At 35.9% G+C, this 23099-nt stretch overlaps 2 protein-coding genes across 4 annotated transcripts in view; one reads left to right on the top strand and one right to left on the bottom strand.

Moving 5' to 3' along the window:
• The first annotated feature begins 315 nt into the window (after nucleotides 1–315).
• LOC135141964 (pre-mRNA-processing factor 40 homolog A) lies at nucleotides 316–8994 on the top strand. Of its 2 annotated transcripts, none has more exons than XM_064073587.1 (10): nucleotides 316–512; nucleotides 571–843; nucleotides 906–1030; nucleotides 1092–1204; nucleotides 1328–1414; nucleotides 1468–1859; nucleotides 1906–2604; nucleotides 7952–8146; nucleotides 8198–8419; nucleotides 8654–8994. In XM_064073587.1, the coding sequence occupies exons 1-10, from the start codon at nucleotides 510–512 to the stop codon at nucleotides 8795–8797; spliced, it is 2253 nt and encodes a 750-aa protein (XP_063929657.1). In that variant the 5' UTR covers nucleotides 316–509; the 3' UTR covers nucleotides 8798–8994. The 2 variants fall into 2 exon arrangements, with proteins under 2 accessions (XP_063929657.1, XP_063929656.1); XM_064073586.1 differs by having other exon boundaries at nucleotides 317–512; nucleotides 891–1030.
• An 87-nt stretch (nucleotides 8995–9081) lies between these two features.
• LOC135141965 (uncharacterized) overlaps nucleotides 9082–23099 on the bottom strand; it is a 35609-nt gene continuing 21591 nt past the window's right edge. The window contains exons 3-6 of one of the 2 annotated variants that reach the window (XM_064073589.1): nucleotides 11335–11641; nucleotides 10329–11279; nucleotides 9274–9462; nucleotides 9082–9227 (exon numbers count right to left, since the gene is read on the bottom strand). In XM_064073589.1, the coding sequence (XP_063929659.1) occupies nucleotides 9277–9462; nucleotides 10329–11279; nucleotides 11335–11641 (1444 nt within the window). In that variant the 3' untranslated portion in view covers nucleotides 9082–9227; nucleotides 9274–9276. The remainder of the gene's footprint in view (nucleotides 9228–9273; nucleotides 9463–10328; nucleotides 11280–11334; nucleotides 11642–23099) is intronic. The other variant, XM_064073588.1, reaches the window with a different exon arrangement.

Genomic DNA, 23099 nt, shown 5'->3' with positions numbered 1-23099 from the left:
AAGCTATGACCACATCTGTCTTTTACATATCTCTGATCAAAACACGTTTTTATTTATATAATTTTGACATTTTTATTATGAAATTTCAAATTTGAATTTTTTACTACCAATTTATCAGTGTAAAAATACACCCTAGAGGAGGTTTGTTTGATATTATTACCTTAATTTAACAGGTGGTTGTATTTTAATTTTTAAAACAGCAGTATTTTGAAACCATTTGAATCTGGTGTAAGGACTCTATCTTGATAGTGTATGTTTTTAAAGGTTTATGAACCCGTACGCCCGTACCATACTTTTTCTTGTTGTGGCAGAACTGCCAACTCTGCCAACCTAACCCCTGGTAAAACCCCATACATACCGCAAACAAACTAATCGACGCGTCGGAATTTCCACATTTCCACAAGATCCAACCTCTAAATTAAGAATGTAAACATCAAAATCGGTTCTTCGCTTCACAAATAGCATCAGACTGTCCCACCTGCACCGACCGAACAAAAACCGGCACCCAAATGGTAAGTCATATTTTAGGTTATGTTGCACGCCACATCCTTCAAATATTGTTTACATTAGGACCCCAACGTGCCGCCACCGACTTTTCCTCCCCCAGGCATGGGCACTCCACCCTTGATGCCCCCGGTACAGATGCCCCCGATGGCCGGATTTCAGCCCCTTATTCCCCCGTTCAGTGTACCGCCGCCAGGCTTCGGCGGCTTTCCTCCACCTCCGAACCCAGCAGAGCAGTGGACAGAGCACAAGGCACCTGATGGAAGGACTTACTATTATAATTCTATTACCAAACAGAGTTCATGGCAGAAACCAGATCAGCTAAAATCTCCCTCAGAGGTGAGTTTGTTTGGGGCTGCTGAGGGTTGTTAATTGCGTGTTTGTAGCTGCTATTGTCACAGTGTCCATGGAAGGAGTATGTGGCTGACAATGGGAAGATTTATTATCATAACGTGAATACAAAGGAGTCGAGGTGGATCATGCCCCCAGAGTTGGAGGAGATCAAGAAGAAAATCGCTGCTGAAGAGTAGGTTGATTTTTTATTAGTTTGGTGCAAGCTGTAGTTTCTAATGATTTGTTTTTTCTAGTAATAAGAGCGTTTCTGTATCAGCTACAGCCACTCCCACAGAAGTTGCAAGCCCTGCCCCGCTGTCAGTGGGATTGGTTGCTTCCAACTCAAATTCACCAAATGTGGCCGCGGGTGAGTTTACAAAAGATCAGAAAGTTAGAATTTCAAAATTTTGAATGTTTTCTATATGCATAATTGTTTAGTTTTGAGCGTTTACCCATATGTGTTTGAACATTAAATTACTTGTTATTTCAGCGGCGAGTCCTGGGAACAAGAGTGCCCTTGAATCTTCTATGGCGGCTACCTTAGCAGCCATTAGTCTTCCAAACCCAACTAAAACTGGTAATATTTCTTCACTTGTATCAATTCTTCATTAACCACCATGTCTTTTTCAGATGAAGATATAATACCCGCAATTCCTAGTGAAACGCCTAAAGAGCCTCCAAAGCCCGCCCCCGAGCCAGTAAAAGTGTTCAAAGACAAAAAAGAAGCAATGGAGGCCTTCAAAGAACTACTCAAAAGCAAAAACGTCCCATCAAACGCTACATGGGAACAGTGCGTCAAAATAATTTCCAACGATCCGCGTTACGAAACGTTCAAAAAACTAAATGAGAAGAAGCAAGTCTTCAACGCGTACAAAACGCAAAAACAGAAAGACGAAAAAGAAGAAAACCGGTTGAAGGCGAAGAAATCAAAAGAACAGCTCGAGGAGTTTCTGCTCAACTGTGATAAAATTGCGTCGACGACGAAGTATTACAAGTGCGATGAGATGTTCGCACATATGGAGGTAAATACTTTCTTCTAATTTCTTCATTTCTGATCGTTTTTTCTAGATCTGGACGAGTGTCAACGATTCCGACCGGCGCGATATTTACGAAGATGTTGTCTTCACGTTGGCGAAACGTGAGAAGGAAGAAGCCAAAGTATTGAAAAAGCGCAACATGAAGAAACTGGCCGAGGTTTTAGATAGTATGACCAAAATTAACTACGACACGACGTGGAGCGAAGCACAGGTTCTTCTATTGGCGAACACGGCGTTCAAGAACGACGTTAATCTTCTCGCGATGGATAAAGAAGATGCTCTCATTGTTTTTGAAGAACACATTCGTGTTCTTGAGAAGGAGCAGGTTGAGGAAAAAGAGAGGGAGAAGAAGAGGATGAAAAGACAGTGTCGGAAAAACAGGGATCAGTTTTTGGCTTTGTTGGATCATCTGCATGAAGAGGGGAAATTGACGAGTATGTCGTTGTGGGTGGAGTTGTATCCCATTATTTCTGCTGACATTAGATTTTCTGCTATGTTGGGACAACATGGATCTACGCCTTTAGATTTATTCAAATTTTACGTGGAAGATTTGAAGGCGAGGTTCCACGATGAGAAGAAAATTATCAAGGAAATTTTGAAAGAGAAAGAGTTTGATGTTAAAGTGGATACAACTTTTGATCAGTTTGCAACTGTGATTTGTGAGGATAAGAAGAGTGCAACGTTAGATGCGGGGAATGTTAAGCTTACTTACAATTCCTTATTGGAAAAGGTGAGGATTTTATTTTTTCTGTACTTGTTCTTATTGTGCTTTTGAAAGCTAAAATAATTACGCTACAAGTGTCACTAAACTTTTTGCTATTTAGTTCATTGATTTATGTAGTAAAAATTGGTTGAAGGTTATTTCGACAGATTTTTCCTCGCCCTTAAGGAACAACAAAACATATTCAGCTTTTTTGATAAATTATAAAATTTGATTTTGCGATTTTTTTTATGAGAACGGCCATAAATTAAAATTAATGTAGTGTTAAAGAAAAGTTAAAGTTTTCCATTACAAAATTTTGTGATGTCATCAACATTTTTGCAAGATCACGTATGTCACTTTAGATAGGTGCAGTGTAATACTAACAATAACAGTATTGTTTTTCCAAAAAAAGTGAACCGTTCCTGATTTAATCAAAAATAGATTGACTCATTCTTTTTTTTTGAGTCACTTGCAATCAATACCCTGTATAAGAAATTGTAAATAAATTGCAAATAGTCCGCACAAATGGGGACAAAATGTAGTATATTTCATACAAAGAACCAGCGGGAAAACATGTTTTCTCAGGGTTTCATTACATGCATAATTTCAACTGTTTATGTTTATAATTCGAAACAATTCACTATTAGTGCATTTCAGTGATAAGCATCTGCGTCAAAGGAAATGAAATTTCATTGTTTTTATCTCCCCAAAAAGAGGAGAGGACTAAATGTGATGAACCGTTGTTCATTTTAAAACAAGGAGCATGCTACGCGTATGTTTCAAGTGAGTTTTTCCGTAACAAAATTTTGTGATGAAGTCATCTACATAGATAATACGAGTCACACACCAGTGCAAAAGAGAAAAAAAAAAAAAACAAACGGACAATACATAAACCACTACTCTATTGAAGTTTATATCCTATGTTAGTGGTAAAATGTTAATATAATAATTTGTCTTTTTTTACAAAAATTTGAACGTTTAAGGAAAAACTTAAAGCAAATTCTTACACCACAAGTATAGGAGTATATTGTATAACATTTAAATCATTTTAATATAGAATTTTTTGAGATGACGTCATCCAATTGTTGGTGGGGATGATTAGCCAAATTTTGGTTAGCGTTTTACCATCTACGTGATTGCGGAGGGTGGAATAAGAACGGAGAAATTTGTGGCACCGACCTCTTTAAATCTAAGCATCGTTTACGACTATGTACTCGAGTTTATCATTCGTCATGGACTGAATCTTATGAAAACTAAATGGCTTTTGCAAGATTATTTACTTCCATCCCATGGTTTATAAAATTTGCACCTCACCATGTTGAGTTTATTAAGGAGAGAGAGAGACTCCAGTAGTTTTGGAGATCATATGTCTAATAGAAATTGATACAGACGACAGACAAACAGAAACGGAAGACCATTTTTTCGTACTCTAGGGGTCGTGAAACGTCAAGAAAACATGAAACTGCGTAGTCGCTCGAAATACTCGACTACATTAACTGTCATTTTAACGAATGCATGATTTTGTTTTCTTACGGCTTCACAGGTTGTGGGAATTTCCCATTTGTATCGTCTATTTTATATTTGTGTCCGTTGTCTCTTTGTCCTGTTATGTCTAAAGGGTGTTCAAATGAAAAAGTCGTCAAGTCGGCGTTGCTTTTTTGATAGAAGAAAACGTAGAGAAAAACGAAAAACGCATGTGTTTTATTAATTTATACTGCTGTATATACAGGGTTAGTCACGAGAGAATTACTTCTGAAAATTAATTTTACGCAACCCAAAATACGAATACCATGTACCATTTGATACTAACTGAATTTAAAATGAAATGCTTAATCCATGATTGCTTTGAGTTTGACAATCTCATTTTGACAATTGTGGAAAAGTAGGTTACGCGAGTGTCCATGGTGGTACCGCAGCCAGTCGGAAATCTCCTCCGGCGCCGTTAATAAATTTGTCAGTGTGCCTCTTGATCTTTTGCAACCGATTAATCACGAGAAAATTATTTCTAAAAATTTCTTTTACGGCATTTTATTCAAAGATTACAACACAAACTCAAACAAGTAAGTAAATAACACTATGCAACACAAAAAAATTCACAGGAAGTTCAGATAGTGTTTGAGGTTGAGTATACTCCATATACTAAAGAAAAAAATGTTTTATACTCATATCACATCACAAAACATAGATAACGGGTGTTTTGTTTTTCTTACTTTTTGAGACACTTGATTGCATTTAATCGTAAAAATATCGCTTTTATGTATCCACCCATGCTTGCAGACTTCTGTTGGTGTCTTCAGAGGGATACTGCGAGATCTGGCTATAATAGGAATGCCAATCGTTCGAAAAAAAAAGACCTTTTTCAATGAAAAATGAAGTATTGTTTTATTAATTTTGTATGATTTCAAAAAATTCAATAAACATTTTTCATTGTGATACCTGATGTGATATGTTGGATACCTATACTCCATATACTAAAGAAAAAAATGTTTTATACTCATATCACATCACAAAACATAGCTAACGGGTGTTTTGTTTTTCTTACTTTTTGGGACACTTGATTGCATTTAATCGTAAAAATATCGCTTTTATGTATCCACCCATGCTTGCAGACTTCTGTTGGTGTCTGCAGAGGGATACTGCGAGATCTGGCTACATTAAGAATGCCAATCGTTCGAAAAAAAAGACCTTTTTCAATGAAAAATGAAGTTTTGTTTTATTAATTTTGTATGATTTCAAAAAATTCAATAAACACTTTTCACTTTGAAACCTGATGTGATACGATTCTTTCAAGCATGATCCTCAATTGAGTTTGAGGTAAGAAATTTTAACTACATACTGTGCATTCTGTGAATTTTATTTTTTTTTAATTTGTTGCATAGTGTAATTTAACTACTAATGTGTTGAAAATGTTGGGCATTTTGGGGGGATGCTACGGCTTTTTTGTAAATGGATGGCCGAAGAAGTCCAGAGGCTGCAGATTTGCACTTCGAAGAGGCTCTAGGTGACGCAGACATGGTGAATTAACACATGTACATTAGCGGCGAACAACATTAGTAGAGCACTTACGGCTTCAGTATAGCCCAGATTGATCTGACTGTATGTCGTCGATCCAATGGGGCTCTAGAGGCGAGTCAACGATGAAAAAAATTTTTTTTAATTAATTAACGTCAAAGTGACACTGCCAAAGTCAAAGCAATCATAGATTAGGCATTTCATTTTAAATTTAGATAATATCAAGTGGTACAGGGTATTAGTATTTTGGGTTGCGTAAAAATAATTTTCAGAAGTAATTCTCTCGTGACTAACCCTGTATTAGACATTTCCGCGTTGTCATCGATTAAATTTTAGGTTAATTGTAGACATACTTCTCAACGTTAACAAAAAATCAAAGCCAACTTGATGATTTTTTTAATTGAATACCCGATTTATGTATAGTGTTTTTTTTAACACGGTCCATAGAAACTTGGCAGAATATTAGACTAGTATTTTATAAATCAATTTCAGTTCGTTTTATCGCACAGAACAAAAAATTACGGAACTACAACAAACATAAATGCAGTAAATTCACCACAAATTGACACATGACTCTTGGCCATGGCCTCCTCTATGGTTTAGCAATATGGAACGAATTTTTCTACCTTTTACATGCCAGGCGTAAGCTAAGTTTTATTATAATTCCATAATTATTTCCGTATGATAAAATACTCTGAAACGGATTTTTAACATACTTAACTAATATTTTGCCAAATTTAGCCTTAAAATCCCTGCTAGAGAACTATGACACGATCCGAAGTTTTTAGCACGTAATTCTCTATGGCCATCGTTAAAAAAGGCACTATACAAATTTTAGAAATATGGTGTAGATGGTAAAACGCTAACCAAAATTTGTCTAATCATCCCCACCAGCAATGTGATGACGTCACTTCAAAATTTTGCATCGTAAATTGTATTTAAATTTTATAAAATAATATACTTCAACGCTTGTCCTTTCCGTCTTGATTTCGATTGTATAACGAGGCTTTGCAATGTTACTTTGAAACTGCAAAGCAGATTGCTCTGAAATTTGCAAAGTTTTAAGAAGGCTCATGGGATTTTCAATATATTTTCAGAGCGAAGTGTTTCCGCTATTAACAGATCTATTGTTATGAAATTTTAAATATAACCTGCCCACACCTTTCGCTATAGGACTCAAGAGCAGTTTTTTAAATAGTTTATTGTCAGCTTCTTTTTAACATTTTAGTGAAGTTACATCTTCAAAAATCGAAATTTTGTAACGCAGTTTTCACCGCTGTTTTCAGCTCACAGAACTCTATGCATTACTCGGGAAACATTATCGATTTTTGCTGTATATTATTTTCAACAAAAGAAATCGACACTGTTTTCCATGTGAGGAATTGAGCATTGTAAGCTGAAAACAGTGGTTAAAACCGTGTTCTGAAATATCCATAAATAATTGAGACATTGAATTTTAAAAATATGTGATGTAAAATTTCACTGAAACTTAAAAAAAAAATCATAATGGTAAACTGTTTAAAAAAAACTGCCTCTGTGTTAGGTAGACTAAATTGTGGACAATTTATATTTAAAATTTGATGACGTTATATTAAAATTTTATCGAATAAATCCTATCTAAAATGTGCAAACATTAAAGTCTATAATTGTGGTTTACCTAGTGCAATATATATACATATATTAAATTAGTGCACAGGGTGACACAAAAAGATTAATTATTGAGGCTGTTTATTTTATTGATCCAATTAAGAATGCCTCACTTCATTTTCTAGAAATTTTGGGAGTGCAGTATGATTAGTATTAATTCACCTATCCACAGTAGTATAAGATGTTCTTGTTAAAATCTTAGTGACGTTACCACAATTTAATTTAATCCCGAGCCAATCCTGGACACATGGATAAGGACACTCCAGAGTTCCAGACCAAATTTATAAACAAGTGTTTCCGTAACATAATGCGTTGGAATGATAGACAGTGGCGAGGTATGGGTGACTAAAGTATGAAACATTAATGAATTCAAAAAAACAAGCTCTACAAGAATCTAAAAAAAATTAAAAATTAAAAAAATTGTCATTAAAAAATAAATGGGATGTAGACACAAAAAAAATATAGGGCGTCAAGACAAATTTATAGGATGTCATTTACCCTCCTATACGATTACAGGTATTACTTGTTTATATTTATTTTAATGTATAGAGGTTATCACACAAAAATTCGCAAAATTATTTTTTTTTAATTTTCAAATAAGGAGGATTTGTTGGTCTGTACTCCAGGGGCGAGGAAAATAACCTTCAGCCAATAATCTTCTTAATGGTTCATACCAATGAACACACTCAGTTTTTTTTCTGCGTCTCTATTTTAGGCCGAAGCAAGAGAAAAAGAACGCATAAAAGAAGAATCTAAACGTTTGAAAAAACTAGAAGCCAACTTTAAGAACCTTTTACGCGAAATGAACATCGATTACGAACTAAGTTGGGACGAAGTTAAACCGAAACTGGAAAGCGAAGAAGAATTTCAAGCTTTCAATTCCGAAAGTGAACGAATCAAAGTGTACAAAGTCAGTTTAGAACGTTAAGCGTGGATAGATAACTAATATTTTGTTTTTAAGGACTTCCAACACGAAATGGAAGAATCTTGCAGTCATCATCATTCCCGTTCGAAGAAATCGAAGAAGAAGAAAAGCAAGAAGTATAAATCTTCGAGTAGTGATTCCGAAAGCGATAAGAAGAAGAAGCGTCGGTCGAGGAGCGATTCAGTGAATTCGGAAGATAGCGAAGAGGAGTACAGGAAGAAGAAATCGAAAAAGAAGCACAAGAGAAAGAGCCCTTCTGTGAGTTATCACTGACGTTTGTATCTTTGATATTTTTTTGGGTGTTTTCTCATTTTTTCATTGGGACGTAGTCTTCACTTAACCAGTGTTTTTTTCTTCATTTCTTTCGTTTCGTTTTAGTGTTGTAAAGTTTAGTTCGTTGACTGATTCGGCTTAATAATGGCATGTATATATATTTATCAGATTAAAGGATTTCGAGGAGGTTATTTATTTTATTTTTTACTTTTGGTACAGAGAACTCCATCAGAGGACAAACATGTTAGTCGTAGACCATCAGAACCAGACGCGATTGGCAAGAGTGGTGAAATGAGTGAGTCTGAATTAGAGAAACAGAGGGCGCTTTTGTTAGCCCAATTGAAAGAACCTGAAAGTGAATAGGTTTAAAAAACGGGGTGGGGGTTAAGTAAGACGCCATCTTGTATAGATTTACTGTATTTTTTCATACATTACAATCTTAAATTACATAAAATAAAATAGACAAATTTATGTTACAAAAATGCCTTTTTCTTCTTGTAAAAATTCATGTAAAATTGATAAAAACGAAACACATTAAATGGCACTTAAAGTAAACTAAATACGTATTTTATTACTACTTGGATAAAACTGTTGTCTGCTGATTTAAATACTGACTAATATTTACAGGTTATACAATAAATATTTGGTAATAAGACCGGACTCAGTCTAACTGAACTGTGATGCTGATTATAACTTTACCCACCTTAACCGGTTATAAATATAGTATAGTACAATTGAGCAAACTAACGTTCGTCCGAGCGCTTCCCACCTGCTGCGCCATTTATGTAGCAACCTAAACAATAAAAATCAATACTCCTTTCAACTTCTTCCACCCACACTACCTATCTGCGGTGACCGCGGCCGTTCATCTGGGGAGCAGCCACGATGACAGGACCTGGAGGACCTCCCCTCGCTTCGTACATGTTTCGGGGAACTTCGGAACGCTCGAGCTCGTCTCCAGAGAGGTCTAAGTCCTGGACCATCTGCATGATCTCGCGCTCTTTCTTCATGTCTTCACGGTCTTCGACCTGCGGCAGAATTGGGTGAATCAGTGACGAGTCTATAGCTTCTCGAGTTTTATTTTTGGTTTTATCGCCAGCTCTTACTCAATCTAAAAATTGGAGACGACACAAACAGGTAATAAAATGTCGCCATAAAAGGAGATTTATGGATACTTGAAACTTGTTATTTTTTTAATGGGAACGACGGGCTTTGCTTGTAATTCGAAACCGACTTCATGTACAGGAATCTGCAATTAATCGCATTTAATTAGACACTTTCTTGGCAGAAAGTACGTGATCTTTGTATCAAGTCGTGCGAAGGTATTATGAAACGGGGAAATTGTTGAGACGTGAACAGCCCGAGCAGGAACGCTTTCACCACAGACATGCGATTTTTTTAACAAACGAATTCCAATATTTACGGTTTCGCACTTATTTTGTATGTTTTGATAAAAAGCTAAAGCCTCAAAGTCGCATCAAAGGAAAAAGGAGTATTAAAATGTCAACTCAAGAAAAAACTGAAAACACTTCAAATGCCACCAGCAATATCCAAAACCGATGCACCGGTGGGCGTGGCAATGTTGTAAATTTTAAATGTCATTAGTAACCCATTATGGACTTCATGGGTGTGACAAAGTACAATTATTGGTCATAATACTTGGCCAATAAAATTACAGTTCTTACTTGTCATAAAGTACCGTGATTTATTTAACCCAGTTACCGACGATGGCGATGATATCACAGAAATATGTAAAATATACGCTGTGTTTAAAAATAAGACTAAAAACATTTTAAAGATTGAACTTCGTTAAAAAAGGTGCACAATTAAACAAAGAATAACCACGTCTTCATTAACTATCCAATCAAACACAGCGAAACAAATCAGTACTCACATCTCCATTGGGTATAGGCGTGGCAAACTTCAAATTAGCCAATGACCCGTAACTCCGACTCCTGTGCTCCTGTCTAATCGAATACGAAAACGCTCTCTCATTTAAATGCCCCTTTTTTCTATAAATCCCCGTGTTGAACGGACTCTCCTCCTGCGGCACTGCCCCGCCTTGCGCATTCGGAACTCCGCCCATCAAATTCGGATCGTCTAAACCGTTCATGCTCTGAGCCAACTTTTTACTCAGCTTCCCTTTTTCCCTCCGTTTTTGCTTTCCTTGCGACTCCATCGTCGCATAATGTTGCATCAAATAGGCTTCGTGAGGAAAATTGACCGGCTGGTAGCTAGCTACCGGCGACAACGCCCTGTTGCTAGGCATATAAATAGGTTCCTCCATAGCATGCTTTGACTTTTTCTTGTTTTTAGGGATCGTGGTGGGGATGATGACCGGTGCTACGGGTACTAAAGGGGGCGGGATGGGACGTGCCGGGATTAGCATTTTCCCTCGGGGTCTATGTGAGAAGGTGTTGCCATGTTTGAAGAATTTGGGGTTGGGGAGGGTCTGCGGGTGCGCCACGATGTACATTGGTTGGGGCGGTGCCTGTGGGCGGGGCTTCATCATAGTTCCGGCGACGCTGTTCGCCTTGCCGTTCATCATGGGGTTGTAGAGGTCCTCCCGCGACGCGCTGAGCGCCTTCTTCGACTTCTTCTTCTTTTCTTTGATTGGAGGGGGCGGGACCGCCACCGGTTGGGTGATTTGGCGCGGGCGGGAGGGGCGACTGATGGTGGAGGAGGAGTAGACGTCGTAGATCGTGTCGAGGTTATCCTGAGACCCCGCCCACACTTTGTGATTTTCGTCTCCGTTGTAAATGCTGACGTCGTCTTTGGCGTTGCCGATGGTATTGATGGTCATGGTAGAGCCGGAAGTCGAGCGGGTCATTTTCCATTCGTCTAGCTGCGAATTGGGAGTTGCCATTAGCGTCTGAGGGGTTCCGTTTCGGGATTTTTACCTTATCTTTACTGGAAAGCCGATCGGATGCTAGGGTGCCGTATATGCTGCCAGCGGTGTCTACTTGTTTGGCGTATGAGGAATCGGCGTAAGCGTGGAAGCAGCATCTGACGAGGGCGTTGGCGGCTACTTCTCTTTTACAGATGAATGCATGGCATTCGAGGACCTTGATTCCAGTTGTTCTTCTCAATATGGCGGCGAAGAGGGGAGGATGGGTGGGATTGGGGGCGCGGGCGAATGGCGAGTCGAGGGGGAGGAAGCGGGGACTGGGGCTGTGAAGGGTGTTTTTTTCGGGGACTAGAACATACCTGAAAAAAAATGAGCATTGTATAGACTGTTGTAGCAAAAGTTCTATAACAAAAAAACATATAACGAAGAAGATAAAAAAAATTAGGTGGAAAAAGCTAAATAAGAAAAACTGACTCGAATATTTTGAATTGTAACTTATTTGTTTTAAAAAATATACCTATATGTACAGTTAAAAAAAAAACAACACAAAGAAAATTAAAGAGAGATGAAAAAATTGAATATTATAGTTAAATAGACAGAAGAATTATAAGGAAGAAGTAACATCAATTGGAACAAAAACCAAAGGAGTAAAAGTTATGGCTATGCGATCCTAAAGATAAAGATAAAACTTATTAGAAGCTTAATTTTTAGTAATTCAATTGTTTGTATATGCTGTTATTGTGATGATATGACATAATAAAACTTTAATGACCAGAATTTAGAAAACTTTAATTCTCATTCAACTCTAACTACAATTGTTAGCAATTAGAACTCTTATTAACACACAGTTTTCGTCTTCACTGGCGCTGTTTTAAAACTTCCGCGATATGTCTCCAAACTTCTATTTTTGTTTGTTCTTAAGTGGGATTCTTCTAGAAGAGCAACTTGAGTTATAATATTTTGAATTCTAAATTTCTCTACCCAGGGTAGATTAGGACTACAAGTGTTCTGAAACCTTCTTAAACTGGTTTAATTAGTTTCTCTCTTTAATGGCTTAAGTCGAATCCTTGACTTTTCTCAGAAAATCTGTTTATGCAACTTTTCTGTATCATAGCTTTACTAATTTGCTGCTTTCAATCCTACTCCTGTCCTACTCCTGACGCCAATGTGACAGTTGACTGGGATTTTTCGCGAAACGTCGATAAACTAGCAATTTTTATTATCATTGGAAAATTACAACCTTCTAATGCACAATTTCGATTCATTACAATGGTTTTGTGTTTATATCAGAATTCATTATTCGACTGACTATTTCTGCTTCAAACCCTATTTAAAGCACTGCTAAGGTACTTCTGGAATTGTTCCGTTTCTCGAGCTGTTCATTACCAGAATATTCTCGAATATGCCATTTTTAGCTCACCGTCGACATAATTTTGTAACATGATAAAGTAAATATGGTATGGACATCCCGTGAACCAGCATCGAGCTTCTTCTGCTCATCAGGCACGTCATGTCACGTCTATTGAATATGCCCTTCAAACGACCGCTGTTTTGACAGCTACAGTTTGACAGTTTTCAAATATTAATTGTTTATTAATAATAATTACCGTCTGCTTCGTTGAGTCTCTCCAATTGGTTACAATCGCCCGACTTATCAAAGGGGAAAATATCAAACGATGTCACTTCTTTCGGGAGTTACAGGAACCTGTAATCCTTTTTTCACCGTGCTAAAGCAAAGTTGAATTTGATGTGTCTGAATCAATAATATTACTAAAATGCCCGAAAAGTACTACTCTGTGCCTGTTTTTATATGTTTGATAGCATGGAATTCAAATAATCTTATTTATTCTCTGTAAATAGTGTTAGGAAAGAAACCCATACGCCGCCCCGGTACGACGCCTATGGGTTTTGGTATGTATGGCGAAGATGACTCATTGTCGGCGACAGCGGCCGGGCGGCGTTCGCTAAAAAACGCGTGAAAGAGGAACTCGCGATGGGTATTTCAGAAAGACCCGGATCGCCGAACTCTAGAAGGAAGTATGGGTTTAAATAGAGGCCACCTTCGAGAACGAGGATTATTCAGTCGTTACATTATCGGTTGTTATCCGATAAGTCAGATTGTGTCAAATAGTCAAACATGCAGCCGGCATTACCGATTCCTGTACCTCCTGATGTAAGCGCCACCATGTGTCAGTTTTAAGGGACTGGAGAGACTTTAAGGTCGTGGACTTTAATAGCGAATCAACAAAGACGACGATAATTACAATAAGTCTGCAAGCTTTGGCATTATAAACACACATCACACATAACCTAATGATTTATTGGGTTATTGTACTATGGAGAATGTGTGTAATCGTTTCCGACAGCACACAAAATTTATAACTCCATTTCTCGTAGAAGACATGAATCTTTGGGAATCTGTGAAAGTAAAGGTCCCTGGACCTTTTTTTTTGCTGTAATTATAACCCCCACGAGAACAGTAAGCCAGAAAAAACGAAAATGACAAAAGGCAATAAAATTATCGCTACTGTCAGAACCTGTTAATAAAGTATGTGTACCTAATTTTTAATAAAGGGTTAACATTGCTACAAAAATGTTTTTTCACTAGCAGCCTGGACGCATGCAAATGTCGACTCATTTAGTGGTAGCAAATTCAACTTTTGCTACCACGGGTTCAAAAAGAAAAATTGAGGTTATGTACGCAATGTTTGATGTGATTATTTCTTAAAAAATGAACAAATGTGTGCTACAAACATTACTTGAGTATACGCATGGTAGTTGGTAGACGGTAGAAGATAAAATGATTAACTCAGCGACAAGTATAAACGGTTTTCTTTGTGTTGAAGATTTAGATCAAGTTTGATTAGAAATCAAAACAAAATCATGTTGCGTCAAAAAATTGAACGTTTATTTTTCAGTTTATTGTCTTATGGTTTCTACTAGTGAAAAAAATAGTATATTAACCACGGTTGCAAAGCCACTTCTAGACCTCGCACTTAGAGCCCTCGACACTGCGCGTCTCGGGTTCTAATTTGCGCTCGGTCTAGAATGCTTGGCTCTGCAACCTTGGCTAATAATATACTATTTAAATGAAAAAAAAAGTTTGCTAGTCTTCTCAACAATTTACTTTTATGCCTAGGTCAAAAATAATTTGTGTAGATGAGGTTATACATAATCAAATATGTACTTCATTATCATTACGCATTCGTAATGTGTACAGAAGCAAAGCAATAGAAAAAGGAATAAAAACTAGGAATGAAAAGAACACTGAAACAAAAATCTGAGAAATACCATATGATCGAAAAAAGTCCTCTAGTAAGGCGTGAAATTTATTTTTAAAATAATAATCTTGGCATTTTAGTTATCTGACAGCTATGTGATTGTAAAATGCCGTAATGACCCTAAAATGCAGTAAATGTCTAACTGATGACTTTTGATTAGCTTTATATGAATAAAAATATATAGTAATAGTAATAGCAATAGTAATTTATTCATGACAAGAATTACATTGTAATTTTTCATACGTCAATAAATATATATTTTATATTTATAATATAAAAAGAATAAATGGTAACATTAGCAATGAGATTATTAAAAGTAATAAGTTATATCTATACCGGGCATTTCTTTTTAAACTGAACATAGGCCTATGTTTAATTTTAAAACGACGCTCTCAATGCATGGAGTTGTTGTAATGTTGGTTGCATTACCGTTGCAATTGACTGCGTCGTTTTAAAACTGAACATAGGCCTATGTTCAGTTTAAAAAAAAATGCCCGGTATATAAATCCATAATGCAAACATACTAGTTACGATTCCTCCGAAAGTGGGGTTAAAAATTTACAGATAAACGGATCAAATAGATTTTATATCAAGAAAACCACTATGAAAATAAATGTGAAGAAAAAGAGATTTCAAAAATGGATAGAAATGTTATAATCTATAGTTACTAAGAAAAAAATTGGTCGACGATTTGTTCGACAGAACTTCCCTCGCCTTAAAGTACAGCTTGTCAAATCCAGCTCTTTCGAAAAATTAAAAGATTTTACTTTGCGAATTTTATTATTTCTTATGGCAACCATTATAAGCTAAAATAAATATATGTATCTAATGTTTGAGTAAAGGTAAAGAAACGTGCTAACCGTTTGTTACAAGTGAGTTTTTCTATTACAAAATTTTGTGTTGATGTCATCCACATTTTTGCAAGGATGCATATATCAGTTTGGATAGACGCATTGTAATACTAATAATAGGTACAAGTATTGTATTATTGGTATTCTTGAAAGTGATTTATAATCAATAAAATAACGAAACAATTTAATCACGTTAATAACGGAGGTGCGACTGATGACCGAACTGAAATTCATTTATGGTACTTGTAATTTAAGACAAATAGCGATAACACTTATCAATCTGTAGACGTGAGAGTGAAACAGAAACTAAACTAAAATATGTTTTCTACGAATTCAATAACCGGATCACAATGCCGACGATCCAGACTTTTTTATTGCTCCGACTTCCGCCTGTTGAATAAAACACTACATTTTATTTTGATCTTCGATATTGTAATTCACATTTGGTTAATTATAACTTGTCTAGATCTAGAGAGGTTCCGCATCCCCTAGCCTCCCCCTAACTACGGCCTTGTCTAGGGGTTATGAAATATCGAGAAAATATGAAAGTACAATTGCACGATGAACTCCATTACTGTACGTCCTTAGCTAATCCTCGACAAGAAAAAGAACTTGAAAGTGTTTATGTTTATACATCGGAAGAATGTCACGTAGAAGTTAGTTTGATTTGAATGAGTTCGTCGCCTCAAAACAGAGGATCAAAACTATTAAGTAGTAAGCTACAATCGATAAAATGTTCTGAATATCATTGTCATAATTCTTATTAAATAAAGACGTTTGTATTTTCACATTTTCGGGAAAATGGGGTGACTCGTTCTTAATTTGTAACAAACCAAATTTACAACTTTTTAAAAATAATTTGCACTTTTGAAAGAGACTGCAGAATATAATTGAATAGTTGTAATTTACAAATACCGAACATTGGTCAAATGACTTCTGATGAACTCAAACTAGAAAAAATTTCAAAGATTGTCAATTTCATAAAGCACCAACAGAGACAAGTATAGACCTTAGAATATAACGTAAAAAAACTTAAAAATAAGACGATAATCTAATATAACATGAGAACTAATCGCTCCAAATATTTATCTGGCGCTATAGTTATCAAAACAAGGTTTTTCTAAGAATTCAATATGTAAAACGCCCCTCTAGTGACGAAAAATCTTTCTATTTTCTTGCCGAGATCCTTCAGACATTTCTACTTACACTCACGCCGTTATTAAGAGCGGTTTTCTCAAGGTAAAAAGTCAACATTCTTCTCCTAAAGGCGTCCACACGCTGCACATCTTAATTGTCGACGAATTCCTCATTAACGGTTATTCGCGCTAAAGGCGTGGCCACGCCGTTTTATTTTAAGCTCGATGCACGCTCAACCTGTTCGATTATTATGTAATTCGGAACGTCTCGAAACTCGGTCGGGTCGCATTCCATCATCGCTTCAGAGAAAATTGGGGATTTTCTTTTTTTACGCTTTAATAACGATAACGTTAACGATTACCCTCCTTTCGGACCTTATTGTTGGCATAACTGGAAGGAGCCTGCCGAGATAACAGACTTAACAAGCAATAAACTGTTTTGTTTGTGTTGGAAAGTGCTGACGTTTGTTTGTGTGAGTTAAGAAATGCGACCTTGATGCACCCATACAAATAAATAAATACATATATTACGAATATAAAAATATCTATAGTGTAAATATTGTGACCTGGAACTGTAAATGTTTTCTGAGAAGAAATTGGGCAATTATTGTTGATGGGTGGTTTTGTGTGGAGCGGTGTCGGAATTAACGAGATTCCCACTGTTTTTTCTCCGGTTTATTCATTGACTGCAAGAATGAGTTTGTAGCGTTATTTATCGTTGAGATCTCCGATGTTTTCTGTCTGTTGGGTTGTAGCACAGAGGTGATTCATTGTTGTCTTAGCGGATGTCCCAGAACACGAAGTAGCATGTGAAATCCAATTATTTGGCGTTTTGTTGGCTTTCAATGAAATTACTAGCACAATGGGTTTCCTGTGTCTGGCTAAATTCTTTGTTCGTGAGGACGGGGGTTTCAGTTAGAGTTACCATTCCTTAGAATGTTTTCGCATTCTTGTAGTATTTTTTGTACCTGTTAGTAGGTATAAAAAAAATACATACTGTTCTAACAGTATTCTTTTTTACTTCCCGAACGTAAACTGTATTTTTAACCTGATGGCATGGAAAATAAATCTACAAAATTTCACAATTTAATAGCTGGGAAACCACTAAACCGATTGGTGTGAAGCTTTGTACATGTTTTAAGGTTATGGTTAACACGATAAATTACTAATTAGAATGCATAATGTTCCTCCCTTTCAACATCTTGATGACGTCTTCGATTTTGTTAGTTGCATGCTCCTTTTATTAAATGTCGTTTAATAGTAATTAGTAATTAATAGTAAAAAATAGTAGCACTAAATTTTATGAAAAAAATCATACTCTTACATCTTGCATCATAATATATTGTTCCTTTTTTTATAAATATTTCTCATCAAAAAAAAAATCTCGCCAAGCCTTGAGTCATTTATAGAGAGCATTCCGTTAATTGTTATTATCCCTTTTTTGCACAATAACTAATAAATAAACTAATGCAATTTTAGACATCTGTATGTTACTTAAGAAAATTGCAGCAAGAAATACATCGCATTCAAAAAAACTATGTCTTTTTTATAAAAATTACGTAACAATCATAAGAAACAATTGGATCAGCGTGTGCGGTTTTGCACTGATTGAAGAAATAGTTTGTTTTACAGAAACGGCGTATGCCGGGTTTTTTGGTTAAATACGAAAAATTATAAAGTGAATGAGTTTGCAGAAGTAGCTGCAGGAAAAAATTTGAAAGTTTAAAAAACCAAATTCGGCTTATCATCAAAGGATAAGTCGTATACACCCCTTATGCAGTGTAACTTTAGCTGGAAGTTAAAAAGAATTTTTTTAAAACTGCGTCACTAATTTTGGGAAAAAAAAACTGTCAATATCACGGAGGTCTTCTACCTTCGTGGTCAATATAAACAAAATAACCTTACAAAATCTAACTATCTCTGTCTACCCGTTTCACTGGTTACGCTATCGTTTTCTCGAACTAAAATTTGAGCGCTAAGTAGGTGCTCGATGCGTAACCTATAGATAACACGATTTGGGTAAAATTTCATTGTGTTGAAAAAAGAATCTAGAACATTATGAAATTGTCCCTTTCAAGTTCAAGAAAATCATCCGAACACGATTGATTAAGTTAGTTTGAAAGTGTGGAACTAGAAAGAGTGGATTAAAAAGAATCTAGAAAAAAAAATTATGCGAATGAAAAAGAGATAAGAATTGTGACGGGAGTACAAGATCGATTTTGGAAAAATTCCTTTTTAAGAGAACAGGTTTGAAGCTGAAAAAAAGCTGAAAAAAAAGTCAATGGACTAGCGTGAAAAAAAGTTCTACAATAAATGTAGTTTGAACCTGTAGGATCTAGATTTTTATTGCTGCATAAAACTGAAGCTGAATAAAGAAGCAAAAAGAATGTTAACAAATTTTTATAAATAAACGAAACAGTTTAGAAGAGTTCCTTTTGGAAAGAGAGTGTAGGTGTCCGAAGTTCTACTGTTAAGTAAAAGATTAAGAAGAATTTTCTAGATGATTTCCATAGCATCTTGGTAGTGAAAATAATACAGAAGGAGACGTGAGTTGTTGGCAACTAAGGATACACAAAGCAAAGACTTGTCCTTACAAGTCTTTTTCCCTGAAAGTTTTAGAAATGGATGCTGTTTGACAGTTGGTTAACCGGTACATAGTTGCGATATTTTATCTTTGTCTAAATTAGAGCGAAACTGTAGTGGTAGAAGAAAACGTAACGTGGTGATAATTCAGGAAATAAAATAAGAAAGGAACATATGAGATGAATAAAGAGTTTTTAATTTGAAGACAAGCGGCGGAATAACCTCTGATGCAACGAATTCACATGCAGGTGAACCGGATACTGTCAGTGAACTTAATTTGAACTTAAAGACAGATGGTGTAGGAAAAGAAACCATCGAAAAGAATCAAGCAGAATACAATACTTCAAAGGCAGTGAACGTCCAGATTGTTAGACTAGATTTAAGTTCGTCAAGCGAAGAAGTTACTACTGGTTGCTATACGGCTACGAATGTTAGGAAGAAGAAGAAAAACTGCAGATTATCTTGAAGTGAACAATTTGAAACGATCAGAAAGAGTGTGATTTGTGCTGAATAGGAGCTAACAAAGGTGAGGACGAACTAAATGATGCACGAAGGTGTCCCTTTGGCCATGGAGCACAATGAACACATAACTAAGGATTCTAAGACCAATGCTTTATTTCATTACAATACCGAGAGAGCAAATCAAAGACAAGCTGGGATTTTTGAGAGGTTTTTCTTGATCGTTGCATTTTATACTCAAACATTCCAGAAGGTAACCTGACATGACGAATTTTCTACCAAAGACAAATATTCAAAAATCCATGGCTGTCTTTAATCGTGTTTTTTTTTATTGCTCTCTTGGTATATATGTGATTTTTAAGATATATAATGCTCTACAACCTTGTACAAAATTCTCAAGTCGATGAGTTACAAATATAGGGAGATAAACGGTCGCAAAATTTTATGTGAACAAAAACATGTTGCAGCGAAAATGACTTTTTTGAGAAAATTGCTCCAATTTAGAAAATTTTGTGAACATTTAACATTTGTGTACTTTGACGAAACTCAGTATTACCAAAATGGTTCAGTATCACTTCGTCGTAGGTGCACGAATCCGATTTAAAATGTAAGCAGTGATTACATTTTACGACATTACGTTACTATGACATTACATGATTACTAATCACACTTTTTCATAATTGGGTGATTAATCATTTTATTCCTGCTTTGATTTTTAACTTTGATTTAAAGTTTACGTCAATTTATTAATCAATCTCACTGTGACTCTAACAAACTGCCACATGAAACGTCCCTTTAATCTTAGTTTTCTGTTTTCTTGTTGTTGTTGTTGCTTCCTGGAGAAGTAATCATATTAAAAACAGTTCTTTTCAGAATTTTATTTACGTATTCTTTGAAAAATGGCATTCCCATTGGCCAAAACGCGTTTACAATTGGAAGTGGGTAAACGGGTACTGAATTCAAGCGGCTTGGTATGAACTCCGGGAAGAATTTCCCAACAATATCGTCGACTAGGCCTATTTTTGCAGCACATTACACCGATGTGTGTCGAACTTCCGAGAAACCTCCTCCATACGAAAGAAGAAGAGAACTCCAAAAGATACTAGAAATGTTATACAAGTAATGGAGCGGACCCTTACAACATCCTAACGACATATTTGGCTGTAAATGGAATTATCGTATGGAACTTGCCATGCAGTACTGAGACAAGATTTAACACCGTTTTCTTACCGAATAACATGTGTGCCAAAATGACATGAAGTCGATTTTCCAGCTAGGTCAGTGGTTTTTGGGCACATTTGATGACCGACTGTTGCTCCATATTAATCCCAGAGGGAATAACGATGAGGAAATAGTGGTCATTATCCTTTCATATGAACCAATAAAACAAAAACAACACGTGTAGGCTGGTCTGGTAGCTACAGGGTTTCTATAAATGATTATAGGGTCGAAGTAGGTCATGGAAGCGTGCCGCCTATCACTTTATATGTGCTTTAGTAAATACCCAAGGACGTACGACAAATACGACACGCATCTGTATAACTGGTTGCCTACGTGCTTCATACTTTATGTTATTAAAACATAAAATTTACAATAAAAATAAACAAATTTATTGTGGCTAAAGATCACACTAAATTTTTAAAATGTTCACCATTTTGTTCAAGGCACATGTTCGCTCTCTTTTTCTTATTTTCAAAAATGTTCTGTAACATCCTTTTGTCAATGTTTTTGATCGATTGTTCAATTTCATCTTGCAACATGAACTCCTGACTGCTGAGACAATTTTGTCAAAGATGTTTACGGATTCTGCTCGAGTCGTCTCAACAAATCTGTTGATTACATCTTTGATGTGAGCCTCTAAGGACGTTACTTGAATTTGCAAATCAGGGTATTTTACTAGATATTCTTGCTTATAAGCGGTTACAGAATACACTCTACGTTTACAAATGTCCCATTGTGATAGTTAGATATATCAATGAAATGTCTTGTTCAACAAAATAAACCATTTCCACGATCTTCGCTTCCTATATTTTCGTAGTCAAGCGCCAAGAGTCTTGAAAACAACTGTTTCGAAGTTTTGAGCTTGGATCAACGAAAATTACTGTAATATACACTTGAAAAACCTTACAATAATAAAAGCGATGACTTTACATGACAGGTTACAAATGACATTAATCACAAATGTGAACTGTCATAATGAGGCATAATTTCAGCGAAGCGGGATTTTTGAAATTCTTGGCAAATTATGCCCTTAGAATCATTTATGAAGACCCTGTATTAAAAAAAAAACAGAGACTAACGCAGTAAACAAACAGTCAAAGCAGTTGTTGTTGGAATTGTGTTTAGTTCTGTGATTAAAAAAAAACGAAAGGTGTTGTTAGCAGACTTTGCGGAATTAGTTGAATAACACAAGTCATCTTCTTTGTGGCTATTTTATTCCACAATGAAAGCGGTTTTGAGAATAAACCACGACGTAGAACTGGAAAATACGGTAAACTACGTTTGAAGGCGAATGAAGGAGAATTAATCGAAAAAATTTAAGACGTTGACACCAGAGGAACAGTAACAGATGTTATTTATTAGAATTTATTTAAGGTCATATCAACCGTGGGAATTATGGGTGCACGCTGCTCTAATGAGCTCTAGTAAATGAAAGTGGAAGACGTGAAGGATCTGAATTGGTAATTGTACCTAAAACAAAAATCGAGACTGTAAGGATTTTGAGTTTTAGGACATTGTAAAAAATACGTGCGTTTCCATCCAATGCGCCTGACACTTAACTGTTTTGTTAAATTACGCAATACTGGGAAAAAATAAAAAAGTAAATAGCAAGGTTGCCAATGGATTTGCCTAATCCCGAATATTACACATGCCACTACTGTTGGAGGTCTTCTGCTACATTATACGTTGAGGTTGGTACCTAAGCATATTACGGATTTGAAAAATTATGAAGATAAGATGATCATAACCGACACTGTACAAACAATCTTGTAAGTTCTATCAACATCGTTAGAGTGGTTACTGCTGACAACATTAGAAATTAGTTTGATTTGAAGGAGCCTGTCGCCTCAAAACAGAGGATATTAAATCAAAACCTAAGTATGTATTCTCACATTTTCAAGAAAATCTTCTAAATTTGAATAGAGAGTGATTAATTTTATTTATGCAATATAATGAATGGACGTCATCAAATTGTTGTGGAGATGACTATCCAAATTTTGGTTAACGTTTTACCATCTGCACGATATTCCTAATACATACACATATAAAATTTGACGACCATCGGTCCAGTAGTTTCAAAGAGTATTTGTCTAATAACGGCAGACAATCAAGCGGAAACGGGAAACCTATTTCTTCGTATTCTAGGGGTCATTAAAGGTCGAGAAAATGTAACAGTAGAGAGTCAGTCGACGGACTCGATTACAATACTTTCGGGAAATAAAAATCGTAATCAATAATCATTAATAAAATGCCTTCCTCTAGGTTCTTTTACCGTATAGTCACTTC

This window comes from Zophobas morio, unplaced genomic scaffold (genome assembly GCF_036711695.1).
Source record: "Zophobas morio isolate AGI-343-1 ecotype UQ-CSIRO unplaced genomic scaffold, CSIRO_AGI_Zmor_V1 ptg000046l, whole genome shotgun sequence".
Taxonomy (NCBI): Eukaryota; Metazoa; Arthropoda; class Insecta; order Coleoptera; family Tenebrionidae; genus Zophobas; species Zophobas morio.
This window is presented reverse-complemented; position numbering and strand designations above follow the sequence as displayed.